A 15,505-nucleotide genomic window follows, 5' to 3' on the forward strand; every position below is an offset into this window, starting at 1 on the left:
TGATGCACTGGGCCAGGGTCAGACTAATTTGCATATAGCCAGGTTCTGAACTGGGATGGTGAAGTGAGCTAAAAAACGGTGATGGATCAAGCCCTGATCTTTTGACTGGGTATGAGTGTTCTGTTTAACTCAGATGCTCTGTCCATCACCACCCCCTTTCTGAATCTTATCTGTAACCTCAGCTTTGTCTGCCCCTAAGATGGCCGCAATTGTGGAAACTTCTTAACATTCCTGACTTACTACGAATCCTGCTGCTGTATATTGACACGCCTTGCTACACTATTATATCAACCCTTCTCAATACTATAGTGCTGCATTAGCCTATTATCATTCTACCCTCAATCTACCACTAAGAGACTAACAGCCATACAATATCTAATAACTAACAGCCATACAATATCTTCCCTGCGGGGACACTACCTACAGGCCACAGTGAGAACAGGTTACCAGCTCCTCTACAAGACCCACAAAGGAAAAGAAAGTCAACTTCCTACTACCTACTGCGCGCAAAATACAGTTTCTTGCCTACAGCCTGTAGCCTACAAACTACATAAGTATTACGACTATCACGTCTGTGAAACATGGGAGAAAAAGAAGCCAAGAACCTCAAGAGACTCAAGGCCGACCCTCCGAATCCTGACTCTCCTACTAAAGGTAAATGCGACAATGGACACAATATTGAATAAACTGGCAGAGGTTCACGGTTTGGAAAAATCAACGAAAGAAGAAATGTCTGCAATCAGACAGGACATCAGATACTCCAATGTCAGGCTATCCGAAACGGAGAACAGAATCGGCCAATTGGAAGACACAGAGACAAAAGTCTGTAAATCTCTCAAAAATATGTCGACCACAACGGACTCTGACAAAAAGACTGTCTGAACTCGAAGATAGAAATCGATGAGGGAACCTGCGTATTTTTGGAATTCCAGAGGGAGAAGAGGATCCCTCTGGTTCATGCATCTCCTTCCTACAATCCTGGTTCACACAAGCACCTAACCTGTCCTTCAGCAAACCTTTAGAGTTTGATCGGGCCCACAGGGCCCGATCAAATTACACCAAGAATTACACCAAGAATTACACCAAGCCAAAAAGGACCAAGGCCAATTGTATGCAAACCCCTCCGCTACCAACATGTTGAGCAGATCCTGGCCTTCATGCGTAAGAAGAATCATATTCAATGGAAAACCCAAAAAATCTTTATCTTCCAATATTACAGTAAAGAGACGGATGTTTAGAAAGGTTTCCTTGCCCTTCGCCCTAGGCTACGCTTTCTGAACTACCAGTTTGGTTTTGCAGGCCCAGCAAGATTTTGTGTAGTGATTCAAGGGGTCTCTCAAGTCTTCACGGACCCCCTACAACTGAAAAGATTCCTCGACGGCACAGATGATCTCTCAGTGGACACTGCAATGCCGGGATCCTCCAGAGCAGGCACCTGAATACCTCTCTAAGCAATCTAAGTAATTGTCTACTGGTCTAATGGTTTGTAATGTGTTCATATCACTGTTTAATTGCGTCAGTTTCATAATGCACGATGCAGCTCGTTAGAGGTTTCAATAAGATGTTTATCTGCAAATGTACCTGTTCGGCTTAATCATATTCAGTATTCTATTTAGATCTCCGTATACTTGTTCAATTCGCTAGCGGGTTAATACTAACTATTGGCCACGGTGCTCACTGATGGCTACTGGCCCATTACTAGCTCATTTCTAGCTCTCTGCTTTCAGTCTAATACTTTAGTTAACGCTTCAATGCCTTATGTCTTGTTAATGTTCATATTAACGCTCAACTGGGAAAGTCTTAGAAGATAGCACAATAGAGACTGTACAATACGGTTCTCCCAAATTGCTCCTAAGACAAATTCAATTCTTGTCAAGCATTTAAATGTAGCTCTAGTTAATGTAGTTAGAGTTCTCTGTTCTCGGAATAAGAATTGGTTTCATATGTTCAACATGACTATGTTAGCTACCATGTCACCATGTCTACTAAGTACTTTAAGGGTGGGGTGGGAGGACTGGGAAGAGGGTGGGTAGGGATGGGGCTTTGATCCTGATTTCTCTGTTTTTCTTACTTCTTATTGTATGTTGCTTGATTTTTTCTGTGTATTAATGTTTTCCATGCTCAAGTGCCAGATTCCAATTTTAGAAAAAAACATTTTTATTGAGCAGTATACCAGAGTGTAACACAGCTTGGCTGCCTACATCCACCGGCCGGCAGAGCACATTCCAACAATATTTGAACACAGCCTTTGGGCCTACACCCCGGGGGGCGACCCGGCGAAGCCATATGCCTAGCCAGGAGGAACAGCCATAACCTTTAGCGTTCACTGCATTTTACAGAGAAAAAAACAAACCAGTAAAATAACACAAACCCCTCCCGCCACCCCATTCCCGACCTCCCCCCCCACCCCTACCCCCCTCCCACCTCCCACCTCCTGTCTCCGCATCAGCCCCACTGAGTACCCTAACTCACGCAACGTCCCTCTCGACTCATAGTGTGCCCCAGACCTTCTTCTCCTATTTGACTGTACCCTGGGGGGCCAGCGGGATAAGGTGCAGGATTTGTAAGTACTTGGGACATGTGATCTCGCGCAGATCTCGGGATAGAAGGTGAAAAAATGGTTCTCACAGCTCAGCGTACACCTCACCTTTACCATCCACACACAACGAAAGCCTCTCCATGGCCAACAAATGCCACAGCCGTCGAATCCAATCCCTTGGGTCGGGAGGAGCAGGGGATCGCCATTGTGTAAGTATAACTAAGCGGGTTGCGAGCAAGGCTAGAGCTATCTGTCTGCCCCTCATGGAACGCAAAGGGAATGCTTTAGGATGCAGGAGCCCTAGCAGCACATGTTCTGGGGCCCGGGGGACTGTGATGTGAAAGGCCTCATCTATATCATCAAGGACCGCCTTCCAATAAAGCTCCAGTTTCGGGCAGTGCCAGAGCAAATGCGCCAGCGTGCCCGGCACCCCACAGCCCCACCAGCAAAGACCTGAGCACTTCGGGTCCCACGAGTGAATCCGCGCTGGGGTATGGTACCAATATGACACTACTTTGTAGTCCGATTCAGCCCCTGCGACGTTGGCCGCCGTGTGCTGTGCGCGATAAAACACTTTTCCCCATTCCTTTTGTGACAGCGGGCGGCCCAGCTCTGTCTCCCACCGAACCTGCGCTTTGGTACGCGGGGCTTTAGGACGCACAACAATCAGGGCATATAGGTCAGATATAAGTTTGCGGTCATCTTTTTTACATATCACCCACCGTTCCAGGGCCGTTAGTGGGTGGGACATATCGACCATGTTCGGAGATTGCGTCACCCAGTGTGCTACTTGCGAATAGGAGAAGGCATCAAATTCTGGGAGGTCAAGGTGGTCCCGGGGTTGTGAGGCAACAAGATCAAGCCATCGAGGTCAAAGAGGTGGCCTACCCTCTTGCAGCCTACCTCCCTCCAGCGTTGGAAGACCGGCGATGAGCAGCCTGTTATCGACGATGGGCGACATGGGCGACGGAAAAGTGGTCCAGCCCTTACGCTTTGCCAAGCGATCCCACGCCTTCATCGTTGGTGATGTCTCTGGCGACGAATATAAGCCCCACGCCCTATGTTTACGAGGGAGCCACAATTCACGTCAAATATTGCGGCCTGCCACTGCCTGATCCATGAAGAGCCAGTGTTTGCTGGAGAGCGGTCTGTTCTACTCAAGAATAAAGCGCAAACAAGCCGCCTGATAGTACGTAACAATGGAGGGAAAGCCCAGGCCACCACTAGCCCACGGGACAGTAATTCACGAGGATGCAAGCCGCGGACGTTTGTGGGTCCACAGAAGCTTAGTAAGCAGCCCCTGAAGCTTCTGCAAGGTACCCGGTGGAGGGCTCAAGGGCAACATTTGGAAGAGGTAAAGAATGCACTGGAGGATCGTCATTTTGACCGCTGCTAGGCGACCAAACTACACGAGCTGTAATCGGGACCAGTCAGATAGTGACTTGGTCGTTTGTTCGACTAAGATCTTGTAATTGAGAGCGACTGTCTGCGCTACAGTAGGAGCCAAGCGAATCCCCAGGTATGGGATGTCGGAGTGGACCCACGAAAAGGCAAAGTGCTTCTATAGGTCTTGCACGTCAGCCGCCGGGACCGAGAGGTTAAGGATCTGGCATTTGGAGAAGTTTACCCTGAAGCCGGCCGCGTCACCAAAGTCCCTCAGTTCCTTTGACAAGTATCGCAGGGAGGTGTGGGGGCAGGTAAGTGAGAGAATCACATCGTCGGCATAGAGGCTTATCTTGTGCTCATCAGAGCCAAAACGGATCCCCTTTATGGCCGCGGTGTCCTGCATCCGCTGAGCAAAGGGCTCCATGTAGAGCGCGAAGAGCAACGGCGACAGGGGGCACCCCTGTCGCGTCCCACACGTGATAGGGAAAGGGGCAGATTTGCAACCATTGACCCGGACCGCTACTCGCGGTGCGTTGTAGAGACAGCGCACCCACCTCACAAAGTTGTCTCCCAGTCCAAAAGCCCTCAGGACCGTGAACAAGTATGACCAGTCGACACGGTCGAAAGCCTTCTCAGCGTCTATTGATAGAAACATAGCCTGCTTGCGAGAACGGTGCACTGAGTCCATGAGGTGCAAAAGCCTTTTCGTGTTCTCCCCCCCTTGTCGCGTTGGGATAAACCCGACCTGATCCGGCTCAATAATGCCATCCATGAATGGGCTGAGACGGGCAGCCAGGACACCAGCAAAAAGTTTCATGTCGATGTTGAGGAGGGAGATAGGCCGGTACGAGCTGCACTCCGTGGGGTCCTTCCCTGCCTTGGGGATAACCGTGATCACCGCCTCTGACATAGAAGGAGTTATGTCTCCAGGAAGGAATTAAAGAGGCGGGACAAAAAGGGCGCTAACTCCCTACAATTTTTTTTATAGAATATGGCCGAAAAGCCATCCGGACCTGGGGACTTGGCCAGCTTCAAGCGCGAAATCGCAGAAATGACTTCTTCAATGCGTATTTCAGCATCAAGAGCTGCTGCCGATGCCTGCGCAAGCGGCGTCACTCCACAGGACGCTAGATATGCCTGTACCCGTTCTGGGTCTGACAGTTCCTGGCGATAGAGCGTGTGGTAGAACCGCCGGAAGGAGTCCGCGATACGGGCATCAGCCGTCTGCTCCACTGCGTCCATGTCCTGGACAGCCTAGACGGCTACCTGCTGCGTGCGAGCTCGTAGCCTGTGCGCCAGCATCCACCCCCCCCCCCCCCGTCCCCACTGAAATAGAATTTGTGGCGCAAGCGCAAGAGGACGTACTCCGCTCGGTCGAGGTCGAGATGTTTAAGCATGCGTCTCTTCGTTTCGAACTCCCTCCTGACGTGAGGAGCCCCAGTCCGCTTATGGATCACCTCCAAGCCTCCCACCTCCCTCTCCAGTTCCTCGCACTTCTCCCTGCGTAGTTTAGCCAGTGACGCAGAAATCGCAATAAATTCACCTCGAGCTACTAGCTTGAGGGCTTCCCATATCGATCCCAGCGACATACCATCTTTGTCGTTCTCCGCTAAATAGTGAGTAAGGGTGGCTCGTATGCGGTCAACTACGAATCCGAATAAGGAGGGAATGTTTGAGGCGCCACCCCGACGACGACGGCCGCTGTTCGGTGCAGGCGACCCGTACGGAAATGAGAGCATGGTCGGATAGGGCGCACGGGGAGATCTCTGCGGCAGAGAGGTGGGGCATAAGAGACGTAGTAGCGAGGAAATGGTCTAGACGCACATAGGTTTTGTAGGCCACAGATTAGTAGGTGTAATCGCGCTCTAGGGGGTGATGCGCACGCCATACATCATGGAGCCCCCCCTCCTGTAGCCACTGCTTCCCTCCCTGGGAGATGGCCCCCGCCTGAGGCCTGCGCGCAGCTGACCGATCCAGCGTCGGATCCATAACCACATTCAGATCTCCCCCTACCAGCACACACACATCCGGGGAAGCTAAAACCTCCGCAAGCGCTGACTTCAGATAGGGTTCTTGTTGGACATTTGGGGCGTACAGGGAGCCCACTGTGTGTAGTGTAGCTCCCCATTGGATCCTGACCGCCAAGAAGCACCTCTTAATATCAACGAAGTGGGACAGGACCTTACAGGTGAGCCTTGGCGCTGATCAGGATAGCCACCCCCTGTTTCTTCGCAGCGCCAGAGGACCACACCTGTATTGGGAAACGCCTAGTATCTTTGGAGAGGAGGTGCGTCTTCTGCAATAATACACATCCCCCTCTGCACCTTCCAACAGGGACAAAATGGCGGCGCGCTTAACCGGGATGTTGAGGCCACGCACATGCAAGCTAACAATCTTCAAATCTTTCCCCATCCTTGTTCTAAATGGAGAGAAGCAGTAAATGGAACTCTTGAGGTCTTGCCCGCCTTGGACCGCTGGGCCCCTGCAGCAACAACAAATTCGCAGCCCATTGCACAGACGTGGTGAGACCCTTCACATTGGGGTTCCTTACAAGCAGCGACCTGGGCATTCGGCAAGTGTTCATGATAACACGCAGACCCCCAATATTGTAACCAGAACAGCATTGCCTGACAAGCACTACATAGGCCTCCCAAGACTCCCGCGCGACGCCATGCACACGAAGGAAGGGCAATCAACAGCCTACGCACAACAACCCGGAATTGATGCTGAGCCCCCCCACCCCTCTGCCCCTCCCTGTCCCCACCGCCCCACCCCCCACAACATAGAAACCCCCAAAGAACATAACCCCCAACAATGTGACCTGAAACCCCAGCAAGACAAAAATAAAAAGTGAACGATAGTCCGTCAGACAGGCCCTAAGAGCAGGGGAACATGGCATGAACCCACTCGTCATACAGGTCCTGATACAGGACATCCCCCATAGTAAGGACATTGAAACATTACCCATCTGGACCTTGTAGACAGTCTCCTCCGGCACCAGCTGTCAGCCTGCAGGGCCCAAGCAAAAGGTTCAGTCCTCAAGAGTCCACTGGGGCCTCCGTCACCCGAGCCACGGATGCCACTGCCGCTCCTCTTTCTCCCAGGCTTCCAGTGAATGGCGCCGTTGTCGAGTAGGGGAGTCGCCGGTGTCTGCCGGGGTAGTGGGCTGCTCCAGCCCCAGGATTTCACGGGCCGCCTCCAACGACCGAACCTGGATCAGCTTGGCCTTCCACTTAAAAATAAGTCTGAACGGGTGCCCCCGCGAGTAGGGGACCCCCTGCTCCCTCAGAAAGTTGGTGACCGGCCGTAAATCTCTCCGCTTGGCCAGTGTAGAGGCCGCCAGGTCTTGATACAGCACTGGCCGGTGATCTCGGAATTCCAGGGGGGTGTGATCACGTGCCCTCCTCAAAATTCTCTCCTTAAGGTGAAAATCGTGGACACATACCAAGATGTCTGGTGGAGGGGCCTCGGGTCCTCATGGGAGGCCAACTCTATGCACTCTGTCCATTTGGATCTCCTGTAGGTCTTCCTCGTTCAAGACGTGCCGAAAGAGAGCCTCGACATATTCGCGTAGGTCTGCCCCCTCTCCCTTCCACGGCACTGCTCTGATCCGTATATTATTGCAACGGGATCTGTTCTCTAAATCCTCAGTGTGTGCTTGCAGATCTAGGTTTTGCTCTGTGAGGCGTAATACATCCTGCTGGAGCCGGTGCACATCCTCCGCCATCCCCAAATCATGCTCCTCTAGCGTTGCCACCCGTTCGCCCACTGCATCCACGTCCCGCCGCACCTCTTTCAGATCCGATGCCAGCTGGGAGCGCAGTTCCATGATGTCTTCCTTTATCGGCGCAAACAGATACATCATGAAGGCTTTGGTGGCTGGTGCCTCGCCGTCGTCGCGGCTTGGAGACTTGTCCGCCACCGGCGAAGTCGTTTGCGGCGCTTTTCTGGGCGCCGTCCTTCGGCAGTTTATCTTTCTTAGGCCTGTTCGCCACAATCTTGTCACCTGCTCTCCGCAGTGGGGGCCTGGCGTCCACAGCTTGGTCCCCCTTGCCTGCAGAACTGACTCCCCAAGCACTCCAAACCAGACGCCAGGAAAGGGCAACGCGGGACCTGTGCAAAGTCCGGAGGCCACCCACAGAGCGCGGTAGATAACCTCACGCCTCACTCGAATCGCTGTGGCCTGCCAGGCTGTCGCTGTTCTCCGCTGTCAGAGGCCGATGCGGGGTAGAGAGGGACAATCCCCGTTAGCCAGGTCCACAGTACCACCAAAGGCTGTCCGGGGCAGTGAAATTAGTCCACACCCGTATAGGTCCGGTCGCAGTTGCCGCCTAATCCCCGGCACCCCCAGGCCTTGTCTCTCTCAGAGCACTGGGACCGTCATAGGCCTCGCCGACTCTCTCTTGGCGCCAAACATTGCTTCACAGATGGCCAGGGGCGGGCACCGTGCCTCAGCACCACCCCCAGGCCTCCTCTTGCCGCTCTAAGGCTGGGCGCCACCCGGTCACGTCCCTGCTGCGCTAGGGGCTTTAGGACCCCACGCCGGGCCCTGAGGGAGCTGCTGGCCCCAGCGTGGGTCCACCGCAGGCGCGGTGCTGTCTGCCGAGCTGCGGATCGAAGAGCAGGGCCCCCACACGCTTCCTGCCACCCTCTCACCTGCCAGGTGCCCAGTTGCCACCGGTACTGCCTTGCTGGAGGCCGCCGAGCGTTGGCGGGTACTCTCGTCGATCGCCTGCTCCACCGGGCCTCTCTGTACTGTTGATGCTGCGGGGTCCCAGCGGAGTGATTAACTTTTACAATAACATATTTAACTCCACCTGTCACAGCATAGTCACTGGATTAAGACAGGAATTGGATAACATCGATGATATAAATACCACTAATGTGAATATTATATGGTTGGGGGACTTTAATTTGCCTATCTGTCCATTGTCGATGACGAAAGCGTGTGGGCTTCAATGTGATGAAGTTTATGACTATTTACATTTTTCCCATACCACCTATGGTAACACCCTTAATGCAGTTATGATAGAATTTGATCTGGATATCCTGCAATGTGCGAAAGATGAGAATGGGAAGGTGACCCCGACTTTTACAGGAAGGTCATCTGTGAGCAATATAGACCATGTCATCGTCTCTGCTAATATAACGAACCTATGCACCATCCCCCAGATAGTTGAATTACCCATGAGCGACCATAACCCGATAAAAACAGAATTATATCTATGGGGGAATAAGATTGATGAGTCATGTACTGTTGTAAATAATATTGAGCCGATACGCCCAAATGGCACTAGAATTAAAGGGAAGGGAGCCAACTCAGCCGAATTATCAAATAAAATTGTATTAGCTTATGGTCGTGAAATAAGGGATAATTTATCGGAAAGTATTGAACCTATTGAGACCCTTGCCAATTTTTCCATGATTAATGAGCGAATATCCAAACTATTCACCAAAGCTACCTCTAAGAAACTAAAACAGGAAAGGGGGTGGTTTGACCATTCCTGTACGGTTTCCCTGAATACATTGAAATTAGCACTATCGACCAAGCCTAGGGATAGTACAGTAGTCCATGGCCTTAGAATTGAATATAATTCTAACATAAAACGACGGAAAAGGGAATTACAGCAGGAGGCAAGGGATAACCTCACTCTTGCTGCGACAACCTCGAACAATAAATTGTTCTGGGACACGGTGAATAGCAAATTTCTCAGAAACGAAACAGCCGCTGAACTTTTGGCCCATGTGAGTTGCGTAGAATGGGTGGAACACTTTTCTAGCATCTTTAACCCTAGTGACCCCCCACCCTTAGAAACATTAACGCAAAGAATTTGGCCAATTATCCACCTAGATATTACCCTAGACGAGGTAATGACAGGTATAACCAAAAGTAAGGGGGGAAAAGCACCAGGGGCAGATGGTGTACCCATAGATGTCTATAAATCTATACCTGAATTATGGGGGCCAATACTCACTAGGGTTTTTAGACGCCGCAGTAACTGAGGGCTGTCCCTCCACATGGAGGGAATTTGTCATTATCCCTATCCATAAAAAGGGAGGAAAATCAGAGGCAAAAAATTACAGACCCATCTCCTTACTTGATTCCTCGGTCAAAATAATGAGCAGACTCTTACTGATAAGATTGGAGGAGTGGGTTTCGGACAATAACATTTTAGCACAATCGCAATATGGCTTTAGAAAAGGACTGGGTACATTGGAACAGAGTATTAACCTGGAACTTTTAATAGGGAAATACACTAAAGCCAAACAGGGCCGCCTTTTTTTATGCTTTGTTGATTTAAGCAGCGCATTTGATTTGGTGAATCATGGTGTTCTATGGCCTGTTTTACTTAATCTTGGTGCACCTAAAGCAATTATTTATTTCTTAGCTAGGCTGTGCGATAATGTAACCACAAAAGTGCGGTACGGCCATCAGGGAGAGTGCACCCCCAATTTTAAAGTAAAACGTTGTGTTGGCCCCATTGCTTTTTACTTTATTTATTAACGAAGTGGATGCAGCTCTTAAAATGATCCCGGCTGACTCCCCCTTAGTGGAAGGCAAAGAGACACCAGTTCTGCTTTATGCAGACGATGCCGTGCTGTTATATAGAACACCGGTGAGGGCTTCAGAAGCTAATTGAAGGGTTCGCCACCTTTATAAAAAAAGGATGTTATTGATAAATAAAACTAAAACATTCACCATGGTGTGCGGCCCAAAATATAAGAGCTTGAAACCTTTCATAATTGAAGGTAACAAAATCATAAATGTGGATTCTTTCTGTTATCTAGGTATTTCATTTTCTTCAGATGGGGAATGGAACTATGAGAAGACAAAGATCCGGGCTAAAATAAGAAAGAGTATATACAGCATTTTTAAATTCGCCACTAACTTAGGGGACCGACGGATTAAGGCTATGATAGATATTTCTAAAGCCAGATGCACTTCAGTAGCATTGTATGGGGCCGGGATATGGGGTAACCAACCAAGTGGTATTTTACAATCAGAAGAGAATATTTTTTTAAAGAAGCTTTTATGCCTCCCAGCCTCAGCATCCACAGAACTTATTCATAGCGAAGTAGGCCTTAATTATTTGTTGGATCTAATTGCTATGAGACCATTGCAGTTATGGAGATCCATCTGGTCAAAGGAGGAGACCACTTTTACTAAGGCTATTATAAATGACTGTCTGAGGTTGAATAACGGAACAAGGATACCCTGGCTTAACTATTTAATTAAATCCTATGGTGATATTTTTGACATATTGATTTCGGGGAACCTCAATGATTTTCATCCAATGTCAAAACAGGAACTCAAAAACACCTTCCTGGCCCATAGGATCGAAAAAAGAAATGGATCCGTTAGGAAGCAGAACACATATTTATTTTATCATATGTATACTGCCTTAATGAGTTTCCAGGGGTATCTAACATCTGTCACTAGATCCTCCCACCGTTTCGTTTTAACTAGAATGAGGCTTGGCTTAGTGCACCATTTGGTTGCGTTCCCCATAACAAAAAAGCATTCGTCCTCCCCATGCCCCTGTGATGGGACCACAAAACAGAGTACCATGCACTTTATACTTCTATGTGATCTGTATTTGGCTCTTAGACTTATGTATCTTAAACCACTTTTTTGAAAATATGAGGCCAAAACCACCAAAGCTGCTATGTCACTACTTATGGCCCTGGAAGAACCTGGGACCTTTTTCTTCACTGCTACATTTATTCTCAGTTCTATTAAGGCCAGGAAGAGTATGGTATTTTAAATGTATTTTATCTTTTTATCCTTTTATGAAGTCAGTCGTGGCTGAGATGCTTGAGCACACTGCACTTTATAGCACACGTATTGTTGTTTGTTAGTACTGTAACCCTCTTGCTGCTAAGTGTCATCTGTTTACATTCAAGCACTTTGCACTTTATATATCTGTATTACTTGATTCTTCTTACTGTTCTCCCACAGCCGCTTAATGTCAATTGTATTTATCGAGCGATATGTACTGGAATTAACAAGAGGGATATGAACTGTTAATGAATTGTTTTTTTTAAAAATTCATTATAAATTCATTATGTATAATGTGTGCGCTTTTATGGTTGTTTGCTTCAACCGAATAAAGCTAAAAAAAAAAGGTGTTCACAAGAATACCACTAAATTGACATGACCAGGGAGTCAATTGGTCAATTTAAGTAATCTAGTGTCTTAAATGCTATTGAGATGTAAATGGATAGAGTGCTGTGGTTTGCCAAAACAACCTGACATTCAGTGTTTAGGCTGACTTTCTGCTGCCAATCGTTTATGGATAATGGAACTACTAAATCACTGGGGAAATGTTTAAATGCTCTGAAATTGGAGTTGATTTTCATGTCTGTGCCCTTTTAAAATGACCAGACTGATTTGTGGCTGAACCTAGATACTTGATTCTGAATGGGTTGTGCATTTTTTGTGTTGAACGAGTAAATACTCTTAAGGACTTATCACATAAATTGTAACAACCAAACTGTTATTTCCAGGTGCTGTGAGCCCATTGGCAGAAGAAAACCTGACAAAACATGACCTACTCCTGCTTGATGCATTGAAATTCCTGTGTCTGTGTGTAACAGCAGCCCAAGCACATTCTGTGTCTTTTCGCACCCCAGACATAAGAAGGAAATTGCTATCTCTAGTGGACTTAAACACACAGGACTCTAGCAAGTCCCTGCATCTCCACCTGGTCAGTATTGTGTGGCTAGGGACTGAGCTTATACTCTTAATAAGTATCATTTGGTCAATAGAAAATATATTTTTCTTTTTTAATGCAGTACTTAATCCTTCTAAAAGAGCTTCCAGTTGAAGAAAATCAGTTGCCAATAGAGGATGTCTTGATGCTTTTAAAACCCCTTCCGTAAGAAAACAATTATTATCCAAACGATTTCATTCATTCTGAGAGTGCTAACTGTTCTTTAAAGTGTTTTGTCTCTATTGCAGTGAAGTGTGCTCTTTGTATCGCCGGGACCAAGAAGTGTGTGCAGCCATTTTAAATCATCTCCTACCATCCGTTGCTGCATTGGGTCAAACCCAGGATGAACTGGAAGATATGGAAGATGCCCAAGGACAGTTTCTCAAAGTCATTTATGCCTTTTGGTATGCATTGTTCTATTACACATGCTTCATATGAAATCAATTAAGCAATTTAGTCATATGTTAGCAATTGCAGAAGTTTGCAGATTTCCTATTGCCAAAAGTCGAGGCTGAAAAAACTCATTTTTCTATGGTTTTCTGTGAATAAAGTTTAAATGATGTTTCATACTTCAATTCCAATCCAATCCAAAAATTCTTTATTTCGGCCATAAGACCATAAAAGATGCAATAAAATACAATACATATATTAAAAAAACAATGTTAATACATACAGAAAGTCTCTTCTCGACCAGCGAGGAGTAGAGGATGCAAGACAGTACCATAGTTCAGAGGGCTATTTTCTTCCTGATTATCCATGCTGCCATTAAAAATTTGGATATGGCAAACACAACATGACCCAGAGTACTAGTTTTCATAACTCTGTATGCCTGTAAGCACTTCCTGAACCCCAGGTTTCTACAAAGCGGTGCTATCCAATATTTCCTGGGTCTATAATATGCGGGACATACGAACATGATATGTCAGTCATCTTCCTCGTGGGTGTTGCAGCATGGACACAACTTATCACCCCCTTTGGTCCATTTGCAAGTGAAGGTTTTAGTAGGAAGTGTGCCAAACCTCCATTGCACAAACAATTTCCTCGCCAGTACAGGAAAAATAAAATCCATAAAAGGTTCAAAAACATAAGAATTTTTGGATTCCATAAAACGCGCAGTAAGGGTGCCGCTATTGTGAGCACTAACCATAAGTGCCAGGCTCTTGTCCTTATACAGTTGGGTCAAGGCTTTGCGTGAAATCCTTTGGCAACCTCGAGTAGGATCATCCCACAGTTCTGATAAGTTCATACTAAGCAGTTCGTTCTTTACGAAAGCAAGCCAGGGGATTTTGCTGTTACGATTCAGGCTCATGACATGGATTAGGTCCTGTCTGTAATGATGTAATTCGTCAGTGGACCAGAGTCGGTGCCAGAACTTCACTGGCTTTGACACAAGCTCTTCAGCAATGGAGGGGAGACCCATGTCTAGTCTTAGTGGCAGAAGTGGCGTACCTTGCGGAAGACCAAGTAGGCGCCTTAAAAAACTGTTTTCTACTCCTGCCAAGTCTTTCCCTGCTTTGTGCCCCCATAACTCACTACCGTACATGGCTGCTGCCTTAGCTTGAGTCCTATATGTTTCAAGGGCCGGGCTTAACGGCTTGAAAGTGGAAGCATTTGCCACCTTCAAAATAGCACCCGATAGCTGGGATAATTTGACCCTTGATCTGGCTATCTGGCAGTCCCATGAAAGGTTTTCCTGGAGTGTTACCCCCAGATATATGAAGGTAGAAACCCTCTCGAGGCTAACGGTTCCCAAGGTGGGGTTGGGTCTGGCTTTATTGGGAGGGTTGAAAATCATGAACTTGGTCTTCTCTGTGTTCACCTCCAACCCGTGTTGGCGACAGAAAAGACCAAATCCGTTCACGATCCTCTGGATCCCCATGGGGGATTTCGAAAGCAGGAGGGTATCATCAGCAAACATGATTGCCGGAACCCTCCTGCCTGCCAGAAGTGGGGCGTCATTGTCCTTAACGTTATCTAGGTGTAATATAACGCTATTAATAAAAAGACAAAACAGTGTCGGTGCCAGGACACAGCCCTGCCTGACTCCTCGGCGGACTGGAAACCTGGACGAAAGCTTACCATCCCTCCCACACCTCACCTGAGCGTAGTTATTCTCATGCAGCCTGGTTATGATGCTGAGTAGTTGAGGGGGTACTCCTAACTTTTCCAAAACCTCCCACAATTTGCTACGCGGGACTAGGTCAAAGGCTGACCTCAGATCCACGAAGACCATGTACAGCCTTCCCCCCTCTAACGTCACCGTCTTCCAGTAGAGGAGGACGAGGCGGAAAATCTGGTCCATGGTCGACGTGTTCTTCCTGAAGCCAGCCTGCAGGGGGCTCATAATGTCGTTGTCCTCCACCCAGTCCAGCAAATGTTTGAGAATGAGGCGCGCAAAAAGCTTTTGGGGTACATCTATCAGGCTAATCGGCCTGTAGTTGGCTGGGAGCAGAGGAGACCCCTTCTTATGAATCGGTACAATCTCCGCCCCCAGCCAAGAGCCGGGGACCGACATACCTCCTAAGATGGCATTAAAGAGAATAAGGAGGTACGGGCCCCAGATGTCTGGGTGATGCCTAAAGAGATCCCCCGGTAGCTTATCCAGCCCCGGCGCCTTCCCCAGCGCTAAGCGCTCCAGAGCAGTCATCACTTCCCCTAGAGAGAATTCCAGGGCCGTGTCCGAGGTGCTTGTGGGCATTACCACCACTCCATCTGGCCATAGAGGAGTGTCTTGATAAAGTGCCCCAAAGTGGGCCTCCCACAGCGAGGGGGCGATGTTAGGTTCAATTGCTGTTTTAAGTTCCCCCATCCCATTATTGACCAAGGCCCAGAATTTTCTAGAATCTCTGGCTTTTAGAGCTTCAGA

General features: G+C 48.3%; 1 protein-coding gene across 1 annotated transcript in view; it reads left to right on the top strand.

The window, feature by feature from the left end:
- Positions 1 to 15,505, top strand: part of ATM (ATM serine/threonine kinase) — a 1,424,234-nt gene that overhangs the window by 320,631 nt on the left and 1,088,098 nt on the right. The window contains exons 18-20 of the mRNA XM_078657051.1: positions 12,434 to 12,633; positions 12,722 to 12,804; positions 12,888 to 13,043. Coding sequence (XP_078513177.1) covers positions 12,434 to 12,633; positions 12,722 to 12,804; positions 12,888 to 13,043 — 439 coding nt within the window. The remainder of the gene's footprint in view (positions 1 to 12,433; positions 12,634 to 12,721; positions 12,805 to 12,887; positions 13,044 to 15,505) is intronic.

This window comes from Lissotriton helveticus, chromosome 8, assembly GCF_964261635.1.
Source record: "Lissotriton helveticus chromosome 8, aLisHel1.1, whole genome shotgun sequence".
NCBI lineage: Eukaryota > Metazoa > Chordata > Amphibia > Caudata > Salamandridae > Lissotriton > Lissotriton helveticus.